This window comes from Panthera tigris, chromosome B1 (genome assembly GCF_018350195.1).
Source record: "Panthera tigris isolate Pti1 chromosome B1, P.tigris_Pti1_mat1.1, whole genome shotgun sequence".
NCBI lineage: Eukaryota > Metazoa > Chordata > Mammalia > Carnivora > Felidae > Panthera > Panthera tigris.
This window is the reverse complement of record NC_056663.1, coordinates 98,674,236-98,699,350: the sequence shown is the minus strand read 5'-3', so window position 1 is coordinate 98,699,350 and position 25,115 is coordinate 98,674,236. Positions and strand designations below refer to the sequence as shown.

At 33.9% G+C, this 25,115-nt stretch overlaps 1 protein-coding gene across 1 annotated transcript in view; it reads left to right on the top strand.

The window, feature by feature from the left end:
• The window catches only part of FAT4 (FAT atypical cadherin 4), a 180,364-nt gene that overhangs the window by 58,004 nt on the left and 97,245 nt on the right, over positions 1–25,115 (top strand). Inside the window, exon 2 of the mRNA XM_007087581.3 lies at positions 18,515–18,646. Within this exon, the coding sequence (XP_007087643.2) occupies positions 18,515–18,646 (132 nt within the window). The remainder of the gene's footprint in view (positions 1–18,514; positions 18,647–25,115) is intronic.

Genomic DNA, 25,115 nt, shown 5'->3' with positions numbered 1-25,115 from the left:
ACAAATTAATTTTGGTTTTGCTAAGATTCGCTTAAATAGAAGCCTCTAGAAATTCTTAAATATGTTATTTATGAGTAGTGATGAATACATACTTGAGTGGTAATTTATTCTTCTGTTACATAGTTTTGAGTAATCGTGCACATTCGAAAAGATGAGGTATTAACCCAATTAAACTTTTTAAATTTCAGATTTTTGTAGATAACTTGCTTTTCCAGAGCACTGGATTTCAAAGAACTAAAAAGTTACTCTAATCATGAATAAACAGACTAAAAAATGTTGGCAAGCCTTCACAAACCAGAGCAAACTTAGGACATTTTAGTTGATTTTCATATTACCTTAGCAAATAAAAAATAAGTTAGATGTTTTAAAGTAGAGAAAACCTTGTTCATTTATTCATACAGCTACTCTATTAGGCCAGTAAGTGTAAATTATATGAAACCTAAAAGAATATTGCAGGCATACACTGGGTTGGAAGAGCTTATCAATGCCTGCACAGCAAGACACTCCTGTACCAAACACAATTTAAAAAAATCATAAACATGAGAATAAGCTGTTGTCAGATAAGAAGTATACCAGCTCTACCCCACACTAATAGACCATTACTGGTTGCATGTATTGTATTGAATTGGACATATAGAGGAATAGATTTAGGAATAGTCTCACAAAATCTAAACTCTTCGCAGAAAAACGTAATTTTGAGAGCCCAATATAAAGGATAGGTTTCAGAATGTCATTAGAAAGTAAAGGATAGGAGGAGCACCTGGGTGGCTCAGTCAGTTGAGCACCCTACTTCGGCTCAGGTTATGATCTCACAGTTCCTGAGTTTGGACCCCCACGTCGGGCCCTGTGCCTTTAGCTCAGAGCCTGGAGCCTGCTTCCAATTCTGTGTCTCTCTCTCTCTCTGCCCCTCCCCCGCTCATTCTTTCTCTCTTTCTCTTTCTCTCCAAAATAAATAAACATTTAAAACAATTTTTAAAAATAAATAAAAGAAAGGGATAGGAGGTCAGCGGTACATAGTAGGCCCTAAATAAGTCTTTATTGGATAAATTAATGAAATATAATTACAGTTGTTGCTCAGAAAGGTAACAATACCTGACATCAGCCATTTTTAATATAAAAACAAGCTGTCATTTAATATTATCTGCTGAGATGGGTAGTGGGTCAGAAACATTTTTCTGTGCCACAGATGAATCATAATACTAATTCAAATTTCATAAACATTTCAGATTAGGTCCCAAACTGGACCATCATTAATTGAACCATTATTTTTAACAAAATAATATTTTGTGATATTATCAATTCTTGCCTCTAGGAGTCTTATACGTATCTTCTAATTTTCAGTTTTGCAAATTTATTTTCTTGTATGACTAAATACATATGTATTGTCATTCCTGCTCGCCCAAATATGTAGTGGAATTTCTCAATAAAATATGAGCAAGTCCTCTAAATTTAACAACATTCAAAGCACTATCCAAAAAACTAAGAAAATTTCCATGCTCCATATTTACCATTGTAATGTAACTTAAATTAGTTTCTTAATTGCTATTATGAAACCTTTAAATGTAGGAAGCAAACTGAACAGAAAAGATTAAGTTTTTCTAAGGGATAGTTTCATTGGCTATGGAATTATATCCTCTATTATAAGATGCTCATCAAAATGGCTTGATTTGAACTCCATTGGTTGTATTGAGAGTTTATTCTCATTCTGTACCAAAAAAAAAAAAAAATCTTATGAATAAGGAATGTATCTACCAAAATCATCACCAAAAATCTTGGATTAAATGAAGTATAAAAAATGTTTAGAAGCTCATTATAATTTCTTTGCATTTGCAGTTATTTGGAAGCATAATGCTTGTGCCTTAGTTTTGACAAAGAACACACTTTTTGAAAATAGGGAACAATATTTCTTTTATTTGCATGATTAAAAACATGTTGTTAAAGAGAATAGAATATATTCATATGCTAAACTAACTTTTGGAAAACAAAGTGATAGATTGTAGAGCTCTAAAAGAAATGTTGATATTTTCTAGTAAATAACTTAGATGTATTTAATCTTTCTCTTTAAATTTTGAACTTATTTCATATATCAGATAACCAAATTTCTAACTTGTAATTCCCATGTTTTTATGGAATTTATTCTTAGGGAAGTTAGGTGATGAAGATGGTTATTAAAATCTATAAATGGAAGAGATCTACTTTGGCTGAAACACTACTGAGACAGTTTAAAGTAACAGTTAAAAAATTAAATAATTTAAGTAAACAATTTAAACAATTTGAGTAAACAATTTAAAGTAACACTATTAACCTGCAAAACCCAGGTCATTTTTGTCACAATAGTCTATATTGAGGTTTTGTAAGAAAATACTTTTGAAAAGAAAGACCTATACGATGTAATGCACAGATGTTTTTGGTAGTTTAAGGGGGATTTTATGTGAAAATTTGCACAATGCTTTTTCACATATAATACATAGAGTATTAAAAATGATTGCTCACACACACACTCTCTCTCCAAGTAAATAAATAAACTTAAGAACAAACTAGCCTCTGATTGAGCAAATAATAACAGATTCTAATACATAAATGCAATCACTAGAGGAAAGGGCTAGATCTCATGTAACTTTTATTAACATAAGTAGATTGTGAGAATTCTATTAGTCTAAACAAGAGAAATGCAATGTTTCTTTTGTCTTCCTTATTTTCACAGTTCTGAAATGCTTGCAATTCTGTACCACCAGGTTTCCGTGAATCCCCTACTCAGATATAGTTTAATTTTTGAGTACTTACCAGGTATTTAAAAAATGCAATTGAGTACTTACCAGGTGTTTAAAAAATGCAATTAGTCTTTTGTTTTAAGGTTTCAAGTTTTTATTTAAATTTGAAGCTGTAATCATCAAGACAGTATGGTACTGGCACAAAAACAGACACATAGATCAATGGAACAGAATAGAAAACCCAGAAATGGACTCACAACTATATGGTCAACTAATCTTTGACAAAGTGATTAGTTTTTTAAATAATAGTTCAGAGAAAACTAATTAGTGGTAGGAGATCACACAAAATATGTTTCTTCCTTCCTCCCTTCCTTCCTTCCTTCCTTGCTTCCTTCCTTCCTTTCTTTCCAGTGAAGAGAATATACTTTGGTTTGAAAAATAAACTCAAAACATTTATTGATGCCATCCTATTCAGTGTTGTATTGTCATGAATTGAGGAGTGAGAGTGTACTAACAAAATAATCAAACGTATTTCATGGAGATAGTTGTAGTCAGTTTGTATTCGTAATTAGCATGTCTTTTTCATTACCCTTGAGTCTTATATCTTGCATAAGTAAACAGACATTTTCTTGTATTTTGCATGATTTTTCTTTCTATTGGAAGAATACGTTTCTGCAGCAACTTAAAGATTTCTTGAAAGTGAAATATTTTTTAAAGCTTACTAAGCTCCTTCTGATATTGCTGTTTTGCTAAAAATCTTTGGGAACTTGGCTTTGACAACGAAAAATAGAAGACAAATAGCCTTCCGTACTGAAACATCTTTTTCATTTGTCATTTATTTTTTTCTTGACATTTAATAAGTTTTCCTTCTAATTAGTTATTATTTTGATAATATTGTAAGGAGATAATTCTTAGACTTTCATTACTTGATATTATTGTAATAGTTGATGGTTCATCCCTGCTCATGTCCTCTGTTCTTAATTTTGCTTATAAAGCACCATTCTCTTCATTTGTGTGTATGTAACAATAAAATATGCTTCTGCAATGAGTATATTGGCTATTTTTTTTTTTACATTTCAAAATTTTTTTTCAAGTTTTTATTTAAATTGCAATTGGTTAACACACAGTGTTATATTAATGTCAGGTGTATAATATAGTGATTCAGCACATATACACTACCTAGTGATCATCATGACAAGTGCACTCCTTAATCCTCATCACCTGTTTAATCCATCTCTCTACCCCTCCCCTTTGGTAACCATCCCTTTGTTCTCTATAATTAAGAGTGTTTCTTGATTTCTCTCTCTCTCTCTTTTCCCCCTATGATCATTTGCTTTGTTTCTTAAGTTCCATATATGAGTGAAATCATATGGTATTTGTCTTTCTCTGACTGACTTATTTCATTTAGCATTATACTCTCCAGCTCCACCCATGCATCGCAAATGGCAAGATTTCATTATTTTTTTACAACCAAATAATATTCCATCATTTATATATACTAGAGTATATATTCCGTTCTGAATTCCATTCAGAATTGTGATGCCTCCAGCTTGGCTTTTCTTTTTCAAGATTGCTTGGATATTTGGGTCTTTTGTGGTTTCATACAATTTTAAGATTGTTCTAGTTCTGTAAAAGTTGCTGTTGGTATTTTCATAGGGAATGCATTAAATGTGTAGATTGCTTTGGGTAGTATAGACATTTTAACAATATTTGTTCTTCCAATCCATGAACGTGGGCTGTTTTTCCACTTCTTTGTGTTATCCTAAATTTCTTTCATCAGTGTATTATAGTTTTTAAAGTACAGGTCTTTTACCTCTTTGGTTAGGTATATTCTGAGGTATCTTATTTTGGGTGCACTTGTAAATGGGATTTTTTTTAAATTTCTTTTTCTACTGCTTCATTATTGGCGTATAGAAATGCAATGGATTTTTGTACATTGATTTTGTATCCTGTAACTTGGCTGAATTCGTTTATCACTTCTAGCAATTTTTGGGTGGAGTCTTTCAGGTTTTCTATATATAGTATCATATCATCTGCAAATAGTGAACGTTTTACTTTTTCCTTACTGATTTGGATCCCATTTATTTAATTTTGTTGTCTGAGTGCTGTGGCTAGGACTTCTAGTATTATGTTGAATAAAAGTGAAGAGAGTACACATCCTTGTCTTATTCCTGACCTTTGGAGGAAAGCCCCCCCGCTTTTTCCCATTAAAGATGATGTTGGCTGTGGGGTTTTCATATATAGCCTTTATTATGTTGAAGCATGTTCCCTCCAAATCAACTTTGTTGAGGGTTTTTATCATGGATTGATATTGTACTTTGCCAAATGCTTTTTCTGAATGTGTTGAAATGATCATATGGTTCTTATCCTTTCTCTTATTGATGTGATGTATCATGTTGATGGATTTGAAAATATTGAACCACACTTGTAGGCCAGGAATAAATCTCATTTGATTGTGGTGATTTTTTTAATGTATTGTTGGATTTTGTTGAGGAGTTTTGCATCTATGTTCATTAGGGATATTGGCCTGTGATTCTCTTTTTTAGCAGTGTCTTTATCTGGTTTTGATGTCAGGGTAATGAGCATATTGGCTTTTAAGTCATTGAATAAACATATATTAAGTGCCTCCTGTATGACACATACTATGGTGGAAACTAAACACTCCATCGAAACTTAGAAGAGAAGTGATCTTTATTCTGAGTTTATTGAAATAGGATTTTTAAATATAATTAAAGCACAGTGCACTGTAAACTTTTTTTTATTTTGACAGTGAGTTCAATATCTTCAGAAAACATGTGTCACATTTCCTATCAAACAAAAACTATATTCATCCCTATTTTTGATGAGCTAATGCTGCTTCAAATAAATTAAACTTGTTATTGTGTTGAAGTAAAAAGAACACAAAACTCTAAAATGAGATTTTAATCTTATACTTTGAAATAGCTGTTTAAAATATGTAAGGAAGTATAACAAATATACTCAAAAGCAACTAAAATAAAATAGATTGGCTATAAGTCCAAACTTTATGTCATTTATGTCAAGTAATAGAAATTTCTTCCAGGGTGAAGAGTAATGTGCAAAGGCGAAATGGCACAGAGGGATTATTTTGACATTACAGTAATTCCATTAAAAAAAAAAGTGTAGTCAAGTCTCCTGTGGGTATTAGAAAGACACTAAAGATGGAGTGTATATATTCATGGGGGTTGCATTCTCGTATTGTAATTCTACTATTATTGTTCTCTATAGTATTTCCATTTTTTGATAATTTTCTACTCTTTTTTTTTTAATTTTTTTTAACGTTTTATTTATTTCTGAGACAGAGAGAGACAGAGCATGAACGGGGGAGGGTCAGAGAGAGAGGGAGACACAGAATCTGAAGCAGGCTCCAGGCTCTGAGCTGTCAGCACAGAGCCCGACGCAGGGCTTGAACTCGCGGACTGCGAGATCATGACCTGAGCCGAAGTCGGGACGCTTAGCCGACTGAGCCATCCAGGCGCCCCGATAATTTTCTACTCTTAAGAAAGGCAATCTGATTGACTCAACCCAGTCATAATTTTCTCCTCTTGGTTCAGGTATTCCTACCTTTTCCTCCAATCCTTGGTTTGGTTGGGAGGTGGGGGAGACTTGAAGGTCACATCTTGTTTTGAGTTGCCCTTCTAAAATTTTTTTTAATGTGTATTTACTTTTGAGAGAGAGAGAGAGAGCACAAGCAGGGGAGGGGCAGAGAGAGAGGGAGACACAGAATCCAATGCAGGCTCCAGGCTCTGAGCTGTCCGCACAGAGCCTGATGTGGGGCTTAAACCTGTGAGGTGTGAAATCATGACCTGAGCTGAAGTCAGATGCTTAACCGACTGAGCCACCCAGGCACCCCTAAGTTGCCCTTCTAAAAGATGAGGGTATGACATGTGAAGTGAGAATGAGAAGTTTTACAGGATAAGAAAAATTATTAATAGGTTCGTATCAATAAAAATTATCTCATAATATAAGGTATATCACAGACAGTTATTAGTGTATATAATCTATTTTTTCTTTTTTTGCCTTTTAAACAGTAATCCATTATTTATAGCATGAAGATTAAATAAAATATTAAATTAATAAATACATTGGGCTTTTTCATGTTTATTTATTTATTTTGAGAGTGAGAGAGATAGAACATGTACATGTTCAGGTTGGGGAGAGGCAGAGAGAGAGAGAGGGAGAGAGAATATCAAGTAGGCTCTGTGCTGTTAGTGCAGAGCCTGACATGACTCAGGGCTTGATCTCACAGACCACAAGATCATTATCTGAGCCCAAATCAAGAGTTGGATGCATAACCAACTGAGCCACCCAGGCGCTCCAATGAATTCATGGTTTTGACTTAGGTATTTGTTAACTTTTGACACAATAATGCTGCATAATAAGAAGCCACAAAATCTCAAAGGCTTACAGCAATACACATTTATTCTTGTGCACCTGAAGGTTGGGTACAGTTGGGCTGATCTAGGCTGGGCTCGGCTGGGAAGCTCTGCTTCAGACTCTCCAAGTGTCTCAGCTGAGACTTCTCAACCCAATGTATGTTGTTTTCCTTCTGGTATTCATGGACTAGCAGGGACATATTGTTTTCTAGTGACCATGACAGAGGTACAAGAGAGCAAACATGTTTCAAATTTTAAATATTCCATTGACCAAAACAATTGATCATCGTGGATGATCTCAAAACCAAGAAGCAGGGAGAGAAAGCCCACCTTTAATGGAAGGGGCTGTGAAGTCGCTTATAGGGAGGGGTGAAGAATCAGGATCAGTGACTCAATCTACCATGGCTTGTATCATTAATATAAATCAAACTACTTTTCTGTTTTTCAGCAGTCTGAACAGACGTGATTTATATTTTATAAGATCTGATATCTATCTACTGGGGACAAAAACAAAAGTTAAGAAAAAAATAGTGGAATATTTTTATTTGTTTTATATGACATTTCCCTTTTGATGTATGTCTACCACATTTAGAGTCACATCTATTGAAAAGTGTACTACAGGATGCTTTTGCAGGGTGTTTGTTTTGAAGGATAGTATAAAAATTTCCATAAGTTTCAGATGCAACCGCACATATTTTAACTTGATCTTTTATTCTGCATTTACTTTTGGGCGTTCTTAAGAATCTGTTAAAATTCTGAAATTATGCGGTATTGATTTCAGGAAAAGTTGAAGTGGTTACACATGATTGCCTCTGCCTTAAAAGAAATCCTTATTTGGTTCTAATTTGAACAATATTGAAAGCACAACAAAACTAGCTTTCTATTATGTCACCACACATTTATAGAGTTATGGAAAGCATTTTGTTTCAAGAATGGAGTTAACTATGTCTTGTCCGCACTTCTAGCCATTCTTGTCATTTCTGGCTACTCTCCAAGCCTGCCTGTTACTCATACAGATTTCTTTCCTAGTTAGAAATGCATTGAAATCCCAGGAACATATGCTGCTGACTGCTAGAAGAGTTTTAGCGATGAGAGATTAATGTAATTGCTTTTGTTTGAGAAATATAATTGGTCACAGTTACATACATGTAGCTTATATGAGAAATATGCTTTGTTTTAAAACTCATTATGTTTATTTTTACTTTGCTTTTAAAAGTAAACTAAAAAGAATCTAAAATGTGCATGCTTCCTTCTTTCCTCATATTCCAGAAAACATGGAATAGAAACAGTACTAATTTGTGTGAAATAAACACACAAGTATCTAAATATACACATAATTTAAATTTAAGGGATAAAGTTTAAAATGACAAAATATTTGCTGGCCTACAATTCCAACAAGAAGAGTCTTTTAATTCCCACATTAAGTGTCATTTCCTCAAATATTGTCGTTACATCACGTTTGTTTTACTAAAGTGTTTTCTGTAAAACAACATAGTAAAAAAGTATTTAGTATGTATTAGGTAACATGAGGGTTTTTATCTTCTAGTAAATGCAATAGTTTTTTCAATTTTTTGTCATTCTAAAGAGAAACTATACATAAATACATAGATTTACTTTCTGATGGTTTCTGAAACTTCAGTAGAGTTTGGGGCTGCAACAGACCTGTGTCCTCAAGAGTTTGTGGTTCACTTGTACATGCTGAGGGAGGTGGCTTTGCCAGGTTTCCCTAAAAGGTCACACCTAGCCCCTGCCAATCTTTCATGGCAGGGAATCATAGGTCTTTTCTCCAAACTTTGATTTCTCCCTTTTCCTTGCAGATTTCAGTTTCCAAAGTTCAGAAATACCATCAAGATGAGAGAGTATGCTATTGTTACAGCTCCCACAGACTGTTTTGAATTTGGTCGATTATGCGTTATAAATAAATAACTACCTAAAAACATTGTTCACAGAATATGATTAGACCTTGCATACCTACATAGTCCAAACATTACATTCCGGACATTTAGGACTTTTAAATGTAAACTGTTCTTTGCTAGGGCCTTCTCATAACTAAAATATGAGTCAGTTGCAAACCATAATAGAGTTTGGCTCTGCAACATGATGAAGTGTTCTGCATGTAGTGAGACATTTTCACCCAGGCTCATGGCAGCAGAATTCCCAGTGGTCACCCCAAAATAGGGAAAGAAATGAAGAATCAAACTGAAGGAACTCAACAAACCTGGCACCATCCTTTCATGGCAATACAGCTTTTTATTGTTGTTAAGAAATGAAAGTACTTAGAGTTTAACCCCATGAGTGATAGTTACAAGTGCATGTTGAGTTTTCTCTTTCCTGATTACTGAGTTTTGCTCTGAACTTGAAATTTTAAGTAGGCGTAGATAGGGGCATCTGGGTAGCTCAGTTGGTTAATCTGTCTGACTTTTAATTTCAGCTCAGGTCATGATCTCATGGTTCATGAGGGCAGGTCCCAGGTTGGGCCCTGCGCTGATAGTGCAAAGTCATCTTGGGATTCTCTCTCTGTCCCTCCCCGGCTCGTGCATGTGCGCGGGCACACAAAATAAATAGATTGAAAAAAATAAAAAGGCGTAGGTATATGTTCTACCAAATGAAATTATGTGGTTAGTTCAGCAAGAAAATGAATGTAGAATGTCAAACTTTCTGCTGCAATTTAATTAGAACTTCTGCTATATAATCTCAGTATAGACTTTGTCATAAATTTACTAAATAAAACTTTGTTATTCGAAGCCTGTGCAGCATGCAAAATGTGTCAATCCCATTGAATTAAATGAATCATGTAGTATTTGGTTTCAACTGAAGACAGAACATGTGAAACTACTGCCAAACATTTAAAATACATATTTGATTATTGACTTGAGCCATGGTTTTGATATTTTTATCCTGATGTTTTTCCTCTAATGAATGCTGTGCTCAAGTCCCATGTTTAATATCAAGTCCCAGAATATTCCTTTCCACACACCACCCTGATGCGGTGACAGCAAGTTGTCCCTCAGCACCGAGCCTGTCACTGCACAGAGAGCAAACTCCTACTCCACACACAGCCTCATCTCAGGCAGGAAAGGTGGAGTTTTCCTTTTCAGGGTCAAAGGAAGTGACAGGCCAGGCGTGATGGCTGTACTGGTCGCGGTGTGGATTTCAGCTTGGTTAATTTGCTTTCAATTTCAACTCCTCACTTGAGCCTACAGAAAATTAAGTGGTAGGTCTCAGCATCTTGTTTCACTCTGATGAAATAAAAATTGTTTGGAGTGTAAGATTAGACTTCTTTCCCCAGTGAATTTAGGTAGCACCTACATAATATAAACTAGGACATCATTTAGTGAAGTGTTATTTGAGTGACATTATAATAACCTATTAAGGGTAATGCACATTTGAATGAGCTTTTAGTTACTCTTTCATGTTTACTTATGACTTGTGTGGCGTTCAGTGTAGCATTTCTAAAGTAGTGATGAACATGGATTAAATATTACATTCCAGCCTCCCAGCTGGGAGATTTTCTGAACAAAACATACATAAGATGTCTGTCTGAGGCTCTTTTAATTTTATCATACTGAATGTGAAGTTATTGAATTATCATGCCATAGGATTTCATATCATAAAATTTACACATAATGGCATGACAGTCATAAAAGAACTAGGAAATCAATTGGGGGATGCTCAGGTGGCTCAGTTGGTGAAGCCTCCGACTTCGGCTCAGGTCATGATCTCATGGTGTGTGTGTTCAAGCCCCGTGTCAGGTTCTGTGCTGACAGCTCAGAGTCTGGAGCCTGCTTCGGATCCTTTGTCTCCCTCTCTCTCTGTCCCTCCCCTGCTCATACTCTGTTTCTTTCTCTCAAAGATGAATAAACATTAAAAAAAATGTTAATGAACAAGGAAATCAATAGGATTGGATTGGTTCCAAAAATCACTGAGATAGAAGACAACTTTGATCAATACACTTTCATATACCAGTAGTATACCTATTTCATTAAATATGCTGAACTTAGTACTCTAATAAAAATGTAAAAAAAACTTAGATAATTGTTAGGCATGGGTAAGGTGTAAGAATGGAAAATGAGCAAGATAATTCTTGCTCCCAAAAGCTCAGTTTAAAAGACACTAATCTGAGCAATATAAATGATCTTTGGTAACATGAAGAGATTTTTCAATGACCAATTTCTTTAATACACACATTTATTAAAGAAATCAGAGCAACAAAGTATGATTATTAAAATAATAGTTTTTGGCAGAACTGTTAATTAAAAGGTGTATTGAAATGCAGTCTTTATGGTATTATCATAATATCTTTGGAAGTCTTATATGTGAACTCTAAGTATTATTTTTGGTGCAATGCTTTGTCAGGGTTTATGCTATCTAGGTAGCAGTATTACTTGAGGAGTTTAATTTTGGGGTGTCAGTCCCACACAGATTAAAAGACAATAATGTCAATATTTTGCCACTAAAAAACAACTAATCAAGTACTATTTTCCTTGATACATCTTCTTTTACTATTTTATAGTTTTGTGTACTTTATAGTGTCCATCTCACTAACAATTTAGATTTTAGTCATTTCTGGAAATGAATATTTATGATTGCATCTTTTAAGAAAAAGAAACAAATTCTTTGTAGACATTTTAACAACAGTAATTTTTGCTGATTATCTATAGAGAATTTAGCTAGTTTCTTTACTTGTAATATATACCCACCATCTTTCTGCTCAATGATCAATAGTTTCAGTGGCATTGATAAAACAAACCTTGCCAGAATATTTTCCCTTACTGTAAATATGAAGAAACTTAAAAATTAAAAAAAATGTGGATTAAATAGTACTTGTAGATAATCATGTATTAATTTCTTCAAAGTCATTTTCTTATATTTGTCAAATGCATATTTTGTTTGAAAGATCACTGTCTTCATGCACAGATTAGAAGCTTTGGTCTAAGGCATATTCAGTCTGCATTCTGATTCTGGCTCTCTCCACAGGTCTCTGGAAGAATCACTGGGCTAGAATTAGGAGGCTGACCTTGTTTTGCTTAGATAAATGAGTTACTATTTCAATGCCTTACTTTTGATTCTCTATAAAATAAAGGAGAGAGCCATGATGATATTTAATATTCCTCCTAAAATTTTAACACATCTACTTGCAAATAAGTGGATTTCTGAACTTTTAGTGAACTATGAACTCTACAACTTCCCAAAAGGAAAAAAAAAAAGATTGTTTTTCATTCTTATTTACGAAGAACCGTTTTATGTAAGTTGAAGGAAGGTTTTGAATTAAAAAATGTTTTATGTTTTCATCCTGATTCATTAATAACCACTTTATTTAGCTTGCAAGAAGTTATGAATTGAAGAAAAAAATTTTTAATTGTTGTTGATATAGTGACCTCAGTGAAATTATTGATTTAACTGGAGAATCAGTTCATAAAGGACCTTGCTATTTTAATCAATTCCTTAGCCTTGACCGTAACATATTATCTTCATAATATCATTTTGAATCAGTGAAATGCCATGTTTTGTAGTTATATCCCCACATATGAAATGATTTGATAATTGATATTGCTAATTAATGATTGCTCGTTGATTATGTAGTTGTATGCTGATTTATTCACTTAAAAACTTAAAAATGAATCCCCAAGATATAATATTATTCTTGATGCACTGTACAATAAAATTATAGCCTGCATACTACAGAAAATAAAATTAGAGGAAACCATTGTACTCATTTCATAGCAGCTCTTTACACAGTAAGGTTTTTTTTTGTTTGTTTTTAAGTACCTATTTATTCAGCAAGCTGAATTATCAAGGACTCTTCCTTTAGCATAAAGAAGTTTGGTGACAATACTTAAAGCCATATTTTTATATAACTTTTAACTTTATTAAGCCACCAAAAGGCAGGTTATTTTTAAATTAATTGGTCATTAGCCCCCTTAATCTCAGTCATGTTTTTGTTTCTGAATATAATCATCCATTTACCAGGGTTTCGCTCCTAGGGATCAGGTGTCTCAACCAAGAAAGTCACTATTCTGAAGGACTTTAAATGGTTGAACAGAGGTGGTGTCAGAAGACAATACCTATGGTTCAACCATTAGCTGCAGCTGATGTTTTGTTATGAAGAAGTCAACCATAAAGTTACAACTGCCCTTGTAATTGTAGCAGGTGAAACCACATATGTTTCTGAAACACCAGCTATCTAAGCACAAAGGTCAGCATTTGATAGGCAGGCATAAAATATGCAAGTGCCTTATCTTCCTGGTGTAATGTTTCTTTAATCATTAAGGATAAATTTTCACAAACTTTCAGAATACATACCTTGAACATACCGCCTGGACTTAAATTATCGAAGCTGTTACAAGTTTTTGTTTTGTTTTTATTTTAAATATAGTTACCTGTGAAGGGAATTTTATGAGTTCAAAATGTGGTCTTATTTTATTTTATTTTATTTTATTTTACTTTATTATTTTATTTTATTTTCCTTCATTTTATTTTTCAAAATGAATATTTAATGCAATTATTTTGATTGTTTCAGGTTTAAACAAATGTAAGGATAAACGTAAACACTAAAAGGGCAAATACTAGCTTCTGTGCAGTAGTTCTTGGTTTGTCTTTTAAGAGAATGGAATGTATTTTTTAACATACACATGTTTTTGGGGTGCCTGGGTGGCTCAGATGGCTAAGCGACCAACTCTTTTTTTTTATTTAATTTTTTTAGTGTTGATTTATTTTTGAAATAGAGAGACAGAGAGTGAGTGGGGGAGGGACAGAGAGAGAGGGAGAGACAGAATCTGAAGCAGGCTCCAGGCTCCGAGCTGTCAGCACAAAGCCTGATGTGGGGCTCAAACCCATGAGCAGCAAGATCATGACCTGAGCCAAAGTTGGACACTTAACTGACTGAGCCACCCAGGCGCATCAAGTGACCAGATCTTGATTTCAGCTCAGGTCCTGATCTCACAGTTCATGAGATTAAGCCCTGGCTGGAGCTCTGCAGTGACAGCTCAGAGCCTGCTTGGGATTCTCTCTCTCACTCTCTCTCTCTGTCCCTCTCTGTCTGTGTTCTCTCTCTCAAAACAAAACAATAAACTTTGGGGAAAAAAGATATAAGCATGTTTTTTAGCTTAGGAACGATATTTTAAAATCTCAGAATTTTAAAATAAAATAAACCACTAATAGTCACTGTCTACTATTAAAGTGATCTGGTTTGCACAGAAAGAAGTTTTTAAAAATTATAAAGTCTTCAATCTTGTTTCCCAATATCTTCTGTAAACTTTTAATTTTTGATTCCTGTGGTTTGTATAATAACATTTCAAAACAAATTTTATTGAATCTTAGTCCAAAGAAGGCAAGACTCTTAGGTTGGTGGCAGACCCAAGAGTGAGCCAAGCACGTGTTAGAGTTTGGAGTCATCAGAAGGATGGTAACTGCCAAGGGCAAGATGGCAGACAGCTCAAAGAATTATCCTAGGTGCGGGAGATAAACCTTTTGGAATCAAGATACCAACAGTGTGTTTTCCCAGGGATAACTATAAATGTTTCTATTTGTACATATTTCTATTATCAAACTCTACTTCTTCCCTGCAAGAGATGTGATCTGTCTTGTTTTCTTCTGTATTTCTAGTGACTAACATATGTCTGTTATGTGATAGGTTTCAAAATATAGAATGGATAAATACTGGAATCAGTGACAATCTCATAGGCAAGCAGGGTTCATAGTCCTGAAATTCTTGGTTGGTAGAAACATGCTACAAGGGATCAGGAAAAGTGAATGGATTGCAGGAAAAGACCTACCTGAGCTAAGGAGTTCATACCTCTCTTTCTACATAAATCATTACCCCAGGCTATTGAGAGAGCTTAGAAAAACCATGCCAAAAGCTTTTTAGGAATATCTAAGGTATTGTGGAATAGCAAAGAGATACTGGACAATTAAGAGAAATATCCATATTTCCACCCCCCAGCCTGAGAAAGAAATATGGAGGTCTTACCTTTTTGGTTGGCAAGCTGACACTGATTTTAGGAAAAACGATAGCCTGACTTATTAAATGGGTGCTATGTGATATCCAAAAAATAACCATTGCATATATCAGAATACAATGATGAAATGTTCTAGATCTGTTTTTATAATTGGCTGATTATAGATATATTCAGAAATGTTTAATTTTGAACTCATTAATATTGAACTAAATTTATTCTTTCTAGTAAAATGGGAAAGGTCTTTCTTTACCTGCACTTGATCTTAGCCAAAAGGCCGAGAAGCGATAGGTCTTTCTTTACCTGAAATGATTGAGTTGGACAAAATTTCATAGAGCATGCATGATCAAAGACTTCTAGAGCTGTATATAGGGATCAGTAGTACAGTCTTATTTCTTCTTAAAATTTGACAGAGAGAGATTTGTTGGCTGACCCAAGATTATATGGCTAGTTAGTTCATATGTAAATGATTCAGATTCCAGATATAAATAATATGCACATTTATGAAAATGTATTTGTATAGCTGTGACATACTTTTCAAATATGATTCATTGTGTTTACTGAACATACACACCTACACATGAGAGAGACAGGTTTGTCTAACAGTAGAGAAAACTTATGTGCTAGCTCTGTGTCATTGGGTAATTAGTTAACCTCTTTAACTCTAATTTCTCTAATGAGAAGATAGTAGTATTTTCCTCAAAGGCTCTTTCGAAGATTTTTAAAAATGTGTGTGTGTGTGTGTATACATGTATAATCTAAAACTATGTCTTGCACATATGTTAGTTATTTTGTAATAACTATTCAAATATAGAAAGGTGTTCAATTTATGCACTCACCATTTATAATGAGTGTAATGAGTAAGGTACCTTTCTGGAATACCCAACATGCTTCTAGTGCATGGTACTGTTTCCTGATGCATCTTTGATGTCATATTTAATTGGTGCCAATATGGATTATCCTTACTCTCAGTTTAGTGTTCTTCCCTAAACACACACACACACACACACACACACACACACACACACTCATATACACTTACATAAACATACACTCATATATGCACATTCTCGCACAAATACACTTAGAAAACTCTCTCTCTTTCTCCCTCTCCCTCTTTCTCTCTCTCTCCCTCTCTCTCTCACACACACATACACACACAATCATACACAAGGTTGGCATCTTGGTTTACAATTAGATTCAGTCATAAAATTATAGATGAAAGACAATTCAGAGTTGAAAAAAATTCTATTAAGCTAAAAAGTCAGAGTTAAGTTATGAGGTATTTTGGTTAGTTACCTCTTATTCTTCGTTTATTTTCCTACCGTATTTTGAGTACTGTGCACACATATAATGTGAAGATAATTATTAATTTCTAAAGAACATTGATGATTATGTTTTTGGATGACCATTGGGTCATTTATTCTTAAATTCACATTTTCAGGCTTTTGAAATACATATATGCATATGTATGTCAAAGCTCTTCCTACATGAAAACTTTGTACATATTCAATATGTTTCAGAGATGAACAGTAACTTGTATTTTTTGAATTTGGCTTTTAGGACCTAAAATTCTGATTTATTAAGTCAATTTCTCAAAGTCTCTCCCTAGCTCTACAGAACTCTGAGGTCTGTGGTCACAACTTGAAAACCAAGAATAACTTTTTCAAAAATATTTTTAAGCTTGATATATTTATTTTGAGAGAGAGAGAGAGAGCACATTGCATCAGGGGAGGGGCAGAGAGGTGGAGGAGAGAATCCTAAGCAGGCTCCACGGTGCTGGTGTGGAGCTGGATGCAGGACTCAAACTCATGAACTGTGAGATCATGACCTGAACTGAAACTGTGAGTTGTTTGCTTAACCAGCTGAGCCACCCAGGTGCCCCAAGATTAATTTCTTATTAACCACTTCCCTCTGGCCTAAGCATTTTGCTGGCCTCATTGAAGTCTAGTCATCATAAAATGCTCTAAGGCATATAGTATTATCTCAGTTTTAAGATGAGGAGACTGAGACCCAGATAAATTAAGCACTCAGGTTTATCCAACTAACTAATAAGTTGGGGAGCCTGAATCTGAATTTCAGTTTTTCTAATTTGAAAATCCAGGTTATTTACAAATGTGCAAGGCAGTTGGACCTTGGCTGCAGTTGTACATACTGTGGACCTTTTCTTTAAAGGAAGTGGTATAGAGAATGATGTGAGCCCAAAGTAGAAGTGCCACATTTCTAACCACTGAGACTGCCTGTTTCAACAATACCCTGGACTAATTTGAGCCATTTGTTATGATCAAAACTCTCCTATTAAAAGGTGCGACTAGAGGCATAATAATTCTCTACTACTTAATTTGTATATTGTTTCTTGGGGAGGGAGTTATTTTTATCATTTGCTCATCCATTTATTCATCTAGCTCTGCTCTATTTCCCATTCATTCCTTTTCGGAGAATAAGGACAGTCTCCGTCTACCCCATCTCTACCTCTTCCCAGAAAAAAAAAATCAAAATTCTTTTGCTCTCTTCTCTCTCTTCATATTCGTCTCCATCACTCTTAGATCTGATGGAGTTTTTACCGTGGAACTATAAAAGATGACATTTCATCCCATGAGAAAAATGCCTTGGTTATATCCGAGCTAAATGGATGGATGGATTTTTCTCCATGACTTAATTTTGTGACCCAACTGGGGAAACTTGCAGTTTTATTAGCAGCTGTCTTCCCTTACTTATCAGATATTCAGCTTTTAGCACCTAGCTCAAAAGAGAAAACACATGGTTTGAAGCTATTATTTAGACTTCACAAGTCTTTGCTTCTAAACAATTTTTTCCTAGAGAGGGAAACAAATAACTCTGACTAGGATCTTTCAAACAAAGCTGTTAATATTTGCCATCTACATAAACACGACATCAGAAAGGAATGATTATTTAGCTTTAGTCATATTAAAAAGTGCTGGCAGTAGTGGAAAGGGAAAGAAAAGAAGATGAGTGTATTTTTCTTCCCCACAGGTTGGGAGTTGATTTTAAAGGGGAAAGTGCTGAGGGTTTCTTAAAACAAAATGTGAACTTCTTTGTTTCCCCCAGACATTGCCAATATATAAACATTTCAGGAAGAAATTCTACACCTCATTTGTGTCAGGCGACATTTCATGGTTGAATGGCAGACGGTCCAAAGTCTGGGCAGTTCTTCAGTGGTGCACAAATCGGGATTAAATCAGCAGTTGATCAGTGGGCCTTTTCTAGTATAAACTCCAAGGCAACCCTTTGAAATGAGTTTCACTTGGATTTTATATTTTTTTATAAGGATTTCATAGCTTTCTCTAGGGTATTTTCGTTGTTTGGATGTTCTATATAAAAATTCTGTTCTTTTTGGAAGGCCTACCTAGCTAGTGGGCTCTTAGTATACATTTTAATTAGCACCTTGCAGACATGTGGGGCTTTCATGCGCTATTTATTTCTCTCCTTGTAGGTTGAAATAACGCTTCAAGATATTAATGATAATCCACCAGTATTTCCAACAGACATGCTGGACCTTACTGTGGAGGAGAACATCGGAGACGGCTCTAAGATTATGCAACTGACAGCCATGGATGCTGATGAGGTAACTCAGAGCCTGAATTCATTTTGAAATCTAGTATCCCAGTGACCTACCAAGTTTCTACCATATATGGACCACTTTTTTAAAAAGTTTTTTTTAATGTTTATTTATTTTTGAGAGAGAGAGACAGAGCGTGAGCAGAGGAGGGGCAGAGAGCTGTCAGCACAGAGTCCAACACGGAGCTCGAACTCACGACCTGTGAGATCATGACCTGAGCCGAGGATGGATACTTAACCGACTGAGCCACCCAGGCGCCCCTATTGACTACTTTTAATACCTAATAATTAAGGTTAAGCATCGTGTGCTCTTTTTCAAAGAATATTAATTGTTGAAATGTGATATAAGAAGGCTAAGATAGAGACTACCAGGAGGTGATTTTCCTTTCATCAGTAATTCATTTTTCAGTTAGTTGCTGGTTGCACTTTAGATTTCTTAGCCAAATTATTTTAATTTCACAAATAGTAAAAATCTCTACAAAGAGCCATATTTTTTATGCCTTTATCATTCCAATTTGCTATCCTAGCAGCTAAGGATTGAACTTTTATTTGTATTTGGCAAAAAGCTGATTATTTAAAATTAAAACATTTAAAAAACACTATTATGTAGTGTTTCACTTAATTTGCATATATCTATAAAACAAAATATACGATTTAATAATAGCCTTATACATTTTAAAGAAATTATCTAGGCAAGCTAACGATTTTTCAAATCTGTTAATAAACAGAAATTTCTTATCTAGTAGTAAATGTAAAATTTGGGAACACAATTTAGATTACTGTCTTCTATATTTATATTTCAAGTTTAGCTAGTTAATTACCATGCTCCAAATGGCATAACAACTTATAAAATTTGTAATTTATCTTTTTCCTGTGAAAAAAGCCCATTGCTTGCTTTCTCCTTCTTGCTAGGTAAAGAAATTGATTAATGTGATGGTGTTGTGGAAAGAGAGATAACCTTCCCAGACACCAGTATCACCTTTCACCTTGAGCTAACCCCAACACAAACCAGAGTATTCAATTTTTTTTTGCCCTCAATTAAACTTCAGAAGTATCTTCAAACTTGATTTTTGATCTAAGAGTAAGATCTCCATAAATTTATTTCTTTAACTTTAAAAGGTTAATAAATAAAAAAGAGACTAATTTAACAGCTAATAGAGAAATGTAATGATGTAGTTTCTTTATAAATTTTGCCAAAATCTAAGGAAAAGTAAGCAAAAAAAAAAGCATAAATATTTAGATAATTGTAGTTTTCTATTTAAAAAGATTCGGTGTTTTAAGTTCAGTATATTCTACTCAATTTTATAAAATGTTAAACAACAAAAACTCAACAAGTAAAATTAGAATTAAATTGGCTTCATTCAATGATTCATGAATCAGGCAGTGTCTCATCTAGCAAGAGAAAGGAACTCCAACAAGCTGTAGAAAAGAAAAAGTTTTTAAAGGCTGAATGGGGTGGAAAAATGAAATTCTTAGCAATGGATGCATTGTTTTGAGCAAGGTCACCTTCCTAAAGGGAACAGAGGGATCTATTGCTCCTATTACCTCACCAGTGAGGTCCAAGGAGAATGACTAGGTAATTCCATTTGGACTTGGTAAAAGTTACATTTCTAGGGAAGTTGAAACTGCAGTTAGATTAAGTATTACAGTCTCAGTTCATTGCCATGAGATTTAGCATAAGCAACTCCATTTTGGGACAGCTGTCTCCTTTCTACCAATTCCTTTCTTTTGATTCGACTTTCAATTAACTGCAAAATATGATCAAAATTTAAGGCATCGGCACCACTCACAGATCCCACTCAGTTGTTCCTACAGCTTTTGTCAGTCCTCTGTGTGGCATTCATAGGTCATGACACTTTTTTTTCTTTTCTTTTCTTTCTTTTTTTTTTTTTTTTGCTTAATCTCTGTGAAGCCCATGACTTCAGGTTATAATTTTAAGTTGTTCATTCTCTTCATTCCTTTTCTGATGTTCCAGTCTTACTTAGAGAGATCATTTGCTTCGTTACTAGCAGTGCCAAACATGCATTTAAAACTCTTCAGAGAATACAATGTGCCAGGGAGATTACTATGATTATTACATGCAAGATAATTTCTAATGTTTAGAAATTACTTCATAGCTTGGTCCCCAAAACCAAGCCAATCAAAATTAAATAAGTAAAAGAAAGACCCTGCTGAAGGAGTCACCTTTCTAAGAGGCAAGTGTCTTGCTCAGTGATTTTATGTAACTGAGTTTCCATTTCTCCAAAAGTGTGCAGCAGATGATATTAGCCACAGCACAGACTTTGCTCAGCTAAAAAATATTCAAGGGACCAACTTTGTTCAGAGAGTCTAAGGACTTTTGTTGGGCAGCTATTGTCTTTGCAGACTGTATAGTACTTTCAAGAGTCAGGGAAAGGTTTCTAATCACAGCCTCATTTATATTTGCTCCCAACCAGGGAAGTATGGCCCTGCAAAAAGAAGTGAATCCTGAATCATTAATTCTTTCTGGTAGTTCCTTTCCAGCTCAACAGTATAAATCTAGGGGAGCTGACCAGTGAAGTGTCTTTGTGGATAGTTAGGAACACAGTTAGATAACCTAAGAGTCATTGCCTGGCTATGCACCAGCTACTTAGGCATTCATAGGTCCAAGGAGAATGATAACCACCATAGAGAAAAGACAGATATTATAGGGGCATAAACCATTCTTGATAAGGTGACACTGTTAATGGACAATAATGGACACAGAGGAGCTTTTAATGACAAATCCAGCAGCCTAAGAGGCAAAGTCTCCCTTCCTTAGCAATGGCCTGTGAAATACTGATGATGGCATTATTTTTCTAGGCTAATGTCAGATTAAATGAAAGAAAGAAAAAAAGAGAGAGTTTTATGTTTAGTTGGAATGTGAAGTCTTGATCTGGCATCTTGGGAAGAAGCCATCTACCTTGATGTTGGCTATTTCTCTTCCTAGTCAATTTGACTTTGGAGGTCTCCTGCATTTGCGCAAGACCAGTTGTCAAGTGGAGTTTTCTTTAATGTGAGTTATTTATCTGCAAGTCCCTGGAGTGTGGCTGCCATCTGGGTAGTGAGAAGGACCTGATACAGTCTTTCCCAAGGAGTTTGCTCATTTCTTAACAAGTCTAAATCAGAAGGATGAGAGAGAATTGGAAATGTTACTTTGGTAAATTGTAGCCAGATATTTGAGGAAGCTACAATGCAAGATCTAGTATTTACATGTGTATAACAAAACCTCAAACACAATTAATAGTCTAGAATCTAATCCAATAGAATCTAGAATCCAATATCTACAAAAATGCAAACATATTTTTCTTTCTACAGTTACTCCCATTTTTAAAAGATAATTGAAGTAAAACTAATTTGTTTGCATATTTACATAAGTGCATTATTTATGATTATTTACATAAGTGCAACCAAAATAGCGGTTGCCCATATAAGCTATTCTTTTTAAAATTTATTTATTTATTTTGAGAGAGAGAGAGAGAGAGAGTGCACACCAGTTGGGGAGGGGCAGAGAGAGAGAGAGAGAGAGAGAGAGAAATAATCCCAAGCAGGTCAACGCAGAGCCCAATGCAGGGCTCAAACTCACAAACCATGAGATCATGACCCAAGCCAAAATCAAGAGTCAGATACTTAACCAACTGAGCCACACAGGTGCTCTGACCATTTAAGATCTTTTTTAAGATTAATTTGCTGAAACCTTGGAAGCAAGGTACAAAGATAATTTTCCAAGGGGATATCTTGACTCCATAAAGTCAACCTAGTTCCTTAAAACTGATCATATCTGAATCTACACACATCTCTCTCAAATATGACATTCTAGTAAAAGCCTTGACTAAACTATTTCCTATTATGACTATTTCCAATTATGTCCTGTTAAAAGAGAATGGATCCTCATTGAATTTATGCAAACAAATAACAATATTGCATGAAACAATTATATTGCCAGAAAAATAGTTTCTGAATTCTGGAGAGATCAGGTAGGGAGAAAAAGCAGACGTTTCATCTTTATTTACAAAGGTATACTTTACCAATCTGCTCTAGGCCATAGTAAAAAAGAAAAGCAAAATAAGAAAATTAAAGAAAAGAAAAAAGTTTTCTTATATCTATTAAAACAAAACACTAAAGAACTGGCAATGTTTTAAACAAAAGTCATGAAGAATTATGATCATCCTCCTTAGTTCATTCAGTTCCATGTAATTAATACTTGTTCTAATTGAATCCAGTTTTTTTTTTTTCATTAGCTCTGGAAATTCTTACCCATTTTTTTTTTATTTTAAATTTATCAGAAATCAGTATTTTAGAATACTTTCCACAAGTCTTCTTAAAAATTAAACACTTTTGCCAAAGCATCAGAATGAAATAACTGTCTATAAATCACAAAAGACTTAAAAATGGCTGTGATTAAAATCTGGTGAGAGGTCACTACAATGTAATTCACAAAGAAATATGCTTATTTCTATGTGTAAAATATTAAATGTAATTTTAATATAATAACTAGCATTATGACTGAAAACATTCCAAGACATATTATATTTCCAGGAATTTTATATTATTTCTGGAACACTTATAACATATATCTATACAAATATAGCATTAAAAATTCTTTAGTATTATTTCTTATTTGACAATAATTTAACATATCAATTAAACTTAATTACTTTAATATATTTTTATAAGGAGAGAGATCGTATCTTTTGAGATATTTCAGGGACCCTCTTGAAAATCCCAAAGTAATTCAAGGTCAAAAAGACTTTGTTTAGAATTTTATTTCGGGGAAGTTTGTCAAAAAATAACAAAAAGGTTTTAAGATACTTGGGCAATTAAGACTATGTGTCACTATGAAATAATATTCAGTTATTTATTTAACCAGTGACAATTGAAGACTTCATAAGCAAATATAGAAGACCTCATGGTTCTGAAAAAAATTTAATTCTTTTAATATTGAGAGTCCTAGGTTTCAGTAACCAAAAACTTGATAAAAACAACATGGGAAATTATTTTGACAAAACATAGAATTCTTGTTTTTTTTAGGCATGTTACTTTGAACAGTAAGGAAAATTCTTTTTATAATCACTTATCAAGAATAGACCACTGGACCAAGAAAATTTTGTCTTTTTAACAGACAGGAAACAAAATTCTTTTTTTTAAAGTTTATTTATTTATTTTGAGAGATACAGCACAAGTGGGGGATGGGGCAGAGAGAGAGGGAGATAGAGAATCCTAAGCAGTCTCCTCACTGTCAGTGAGCCCAACAGGGAGCTTGAACTCATGAAACTGTGAGATCATGACCTGAGCTGAAACCAAGAATTAGATGCTTAACGAACTGAGTCACCCAGGTGCCCCCAGAAAACAAAATTCTAATTTTGCACCAGCTTACTTTTGATATTAGAACTCAGTTGCTTAATTAAATTCATTCCAATCTTAACCAGTGTTGATCACACATGAAATTCCTTTCTCTTGTTTTTAGTAGTTTTAGTTACATATATTAGAATTTATAATGCTTAGAAGTCTTTGATTTCTAATGAAAACTAAGAAGTAAGCAATTATAAACTGTCTTTTAGATTAGCATTCTATGGTTTAGCAGATTTACACTTTTTATAATTTCTAGAAACATGTACTTCCTCAGAAAATTTCTCAACACAGCATAAACATGTTCACTAATAGACCTAATTATCTTTAGTTTCTCTGTAAAAGGAAGCTGAAAGTGGATAAGCTCATGTTCAATAACTAATGTTTTAGTATTTTGCCTTATTTGGAAATGATCTGGATATTCAACGAATATAACTTGACTCATCATTTAACTTAACCAAGTAAAACTTTAAGGTTTCAGGTTACCAAAACGATTTGAGGAAACTAAAAAAATTACCTAAAACTTTTTATACTACTTATATCTATTTTATTTACCGTTTCTTAACAATTACATTTAGATTACTGATGAAAATTTCATCATGACAAGTTATTTTTATTGCTGACAAATTTTATAAGGCAGATAACATGACCTTATTTGATTAATAAATCCAAGTAAAATAAAATTTGCATGACTGTATTATATTCAATGTTGAAAAGTCTAAGGACCTGTATATTTTAATTAACCAACAAACTTGAATTAGCTTTATTACTGAATATTTTCCTAGATCACATGGATTTGAAAAGCATTTGAGTCAGTTTTCATTGTATTTTTGAATTCTTTATGAATATTAAATTTGTATAAGCACATATTTGCTTAAGTCAAAGAAATATAGCTTTGTTCACAAACTAATTTTAATAATACTCTCTGGAGGTAAAGGTGGTGGAATTCTCTACTCCCAGATGGTATTATTAAAATTAAGTTTAATATATATTATACATATATACTCACATAAATATAGAGAAAAAGACACATTATAGCTTCTATATACTTAAAATTTCCCATTAGTTCAAAATCTAAATGACCTTCTCCCCCTTTTTTATTCTGATAAGAATTACCTCCCCAAAGTTTA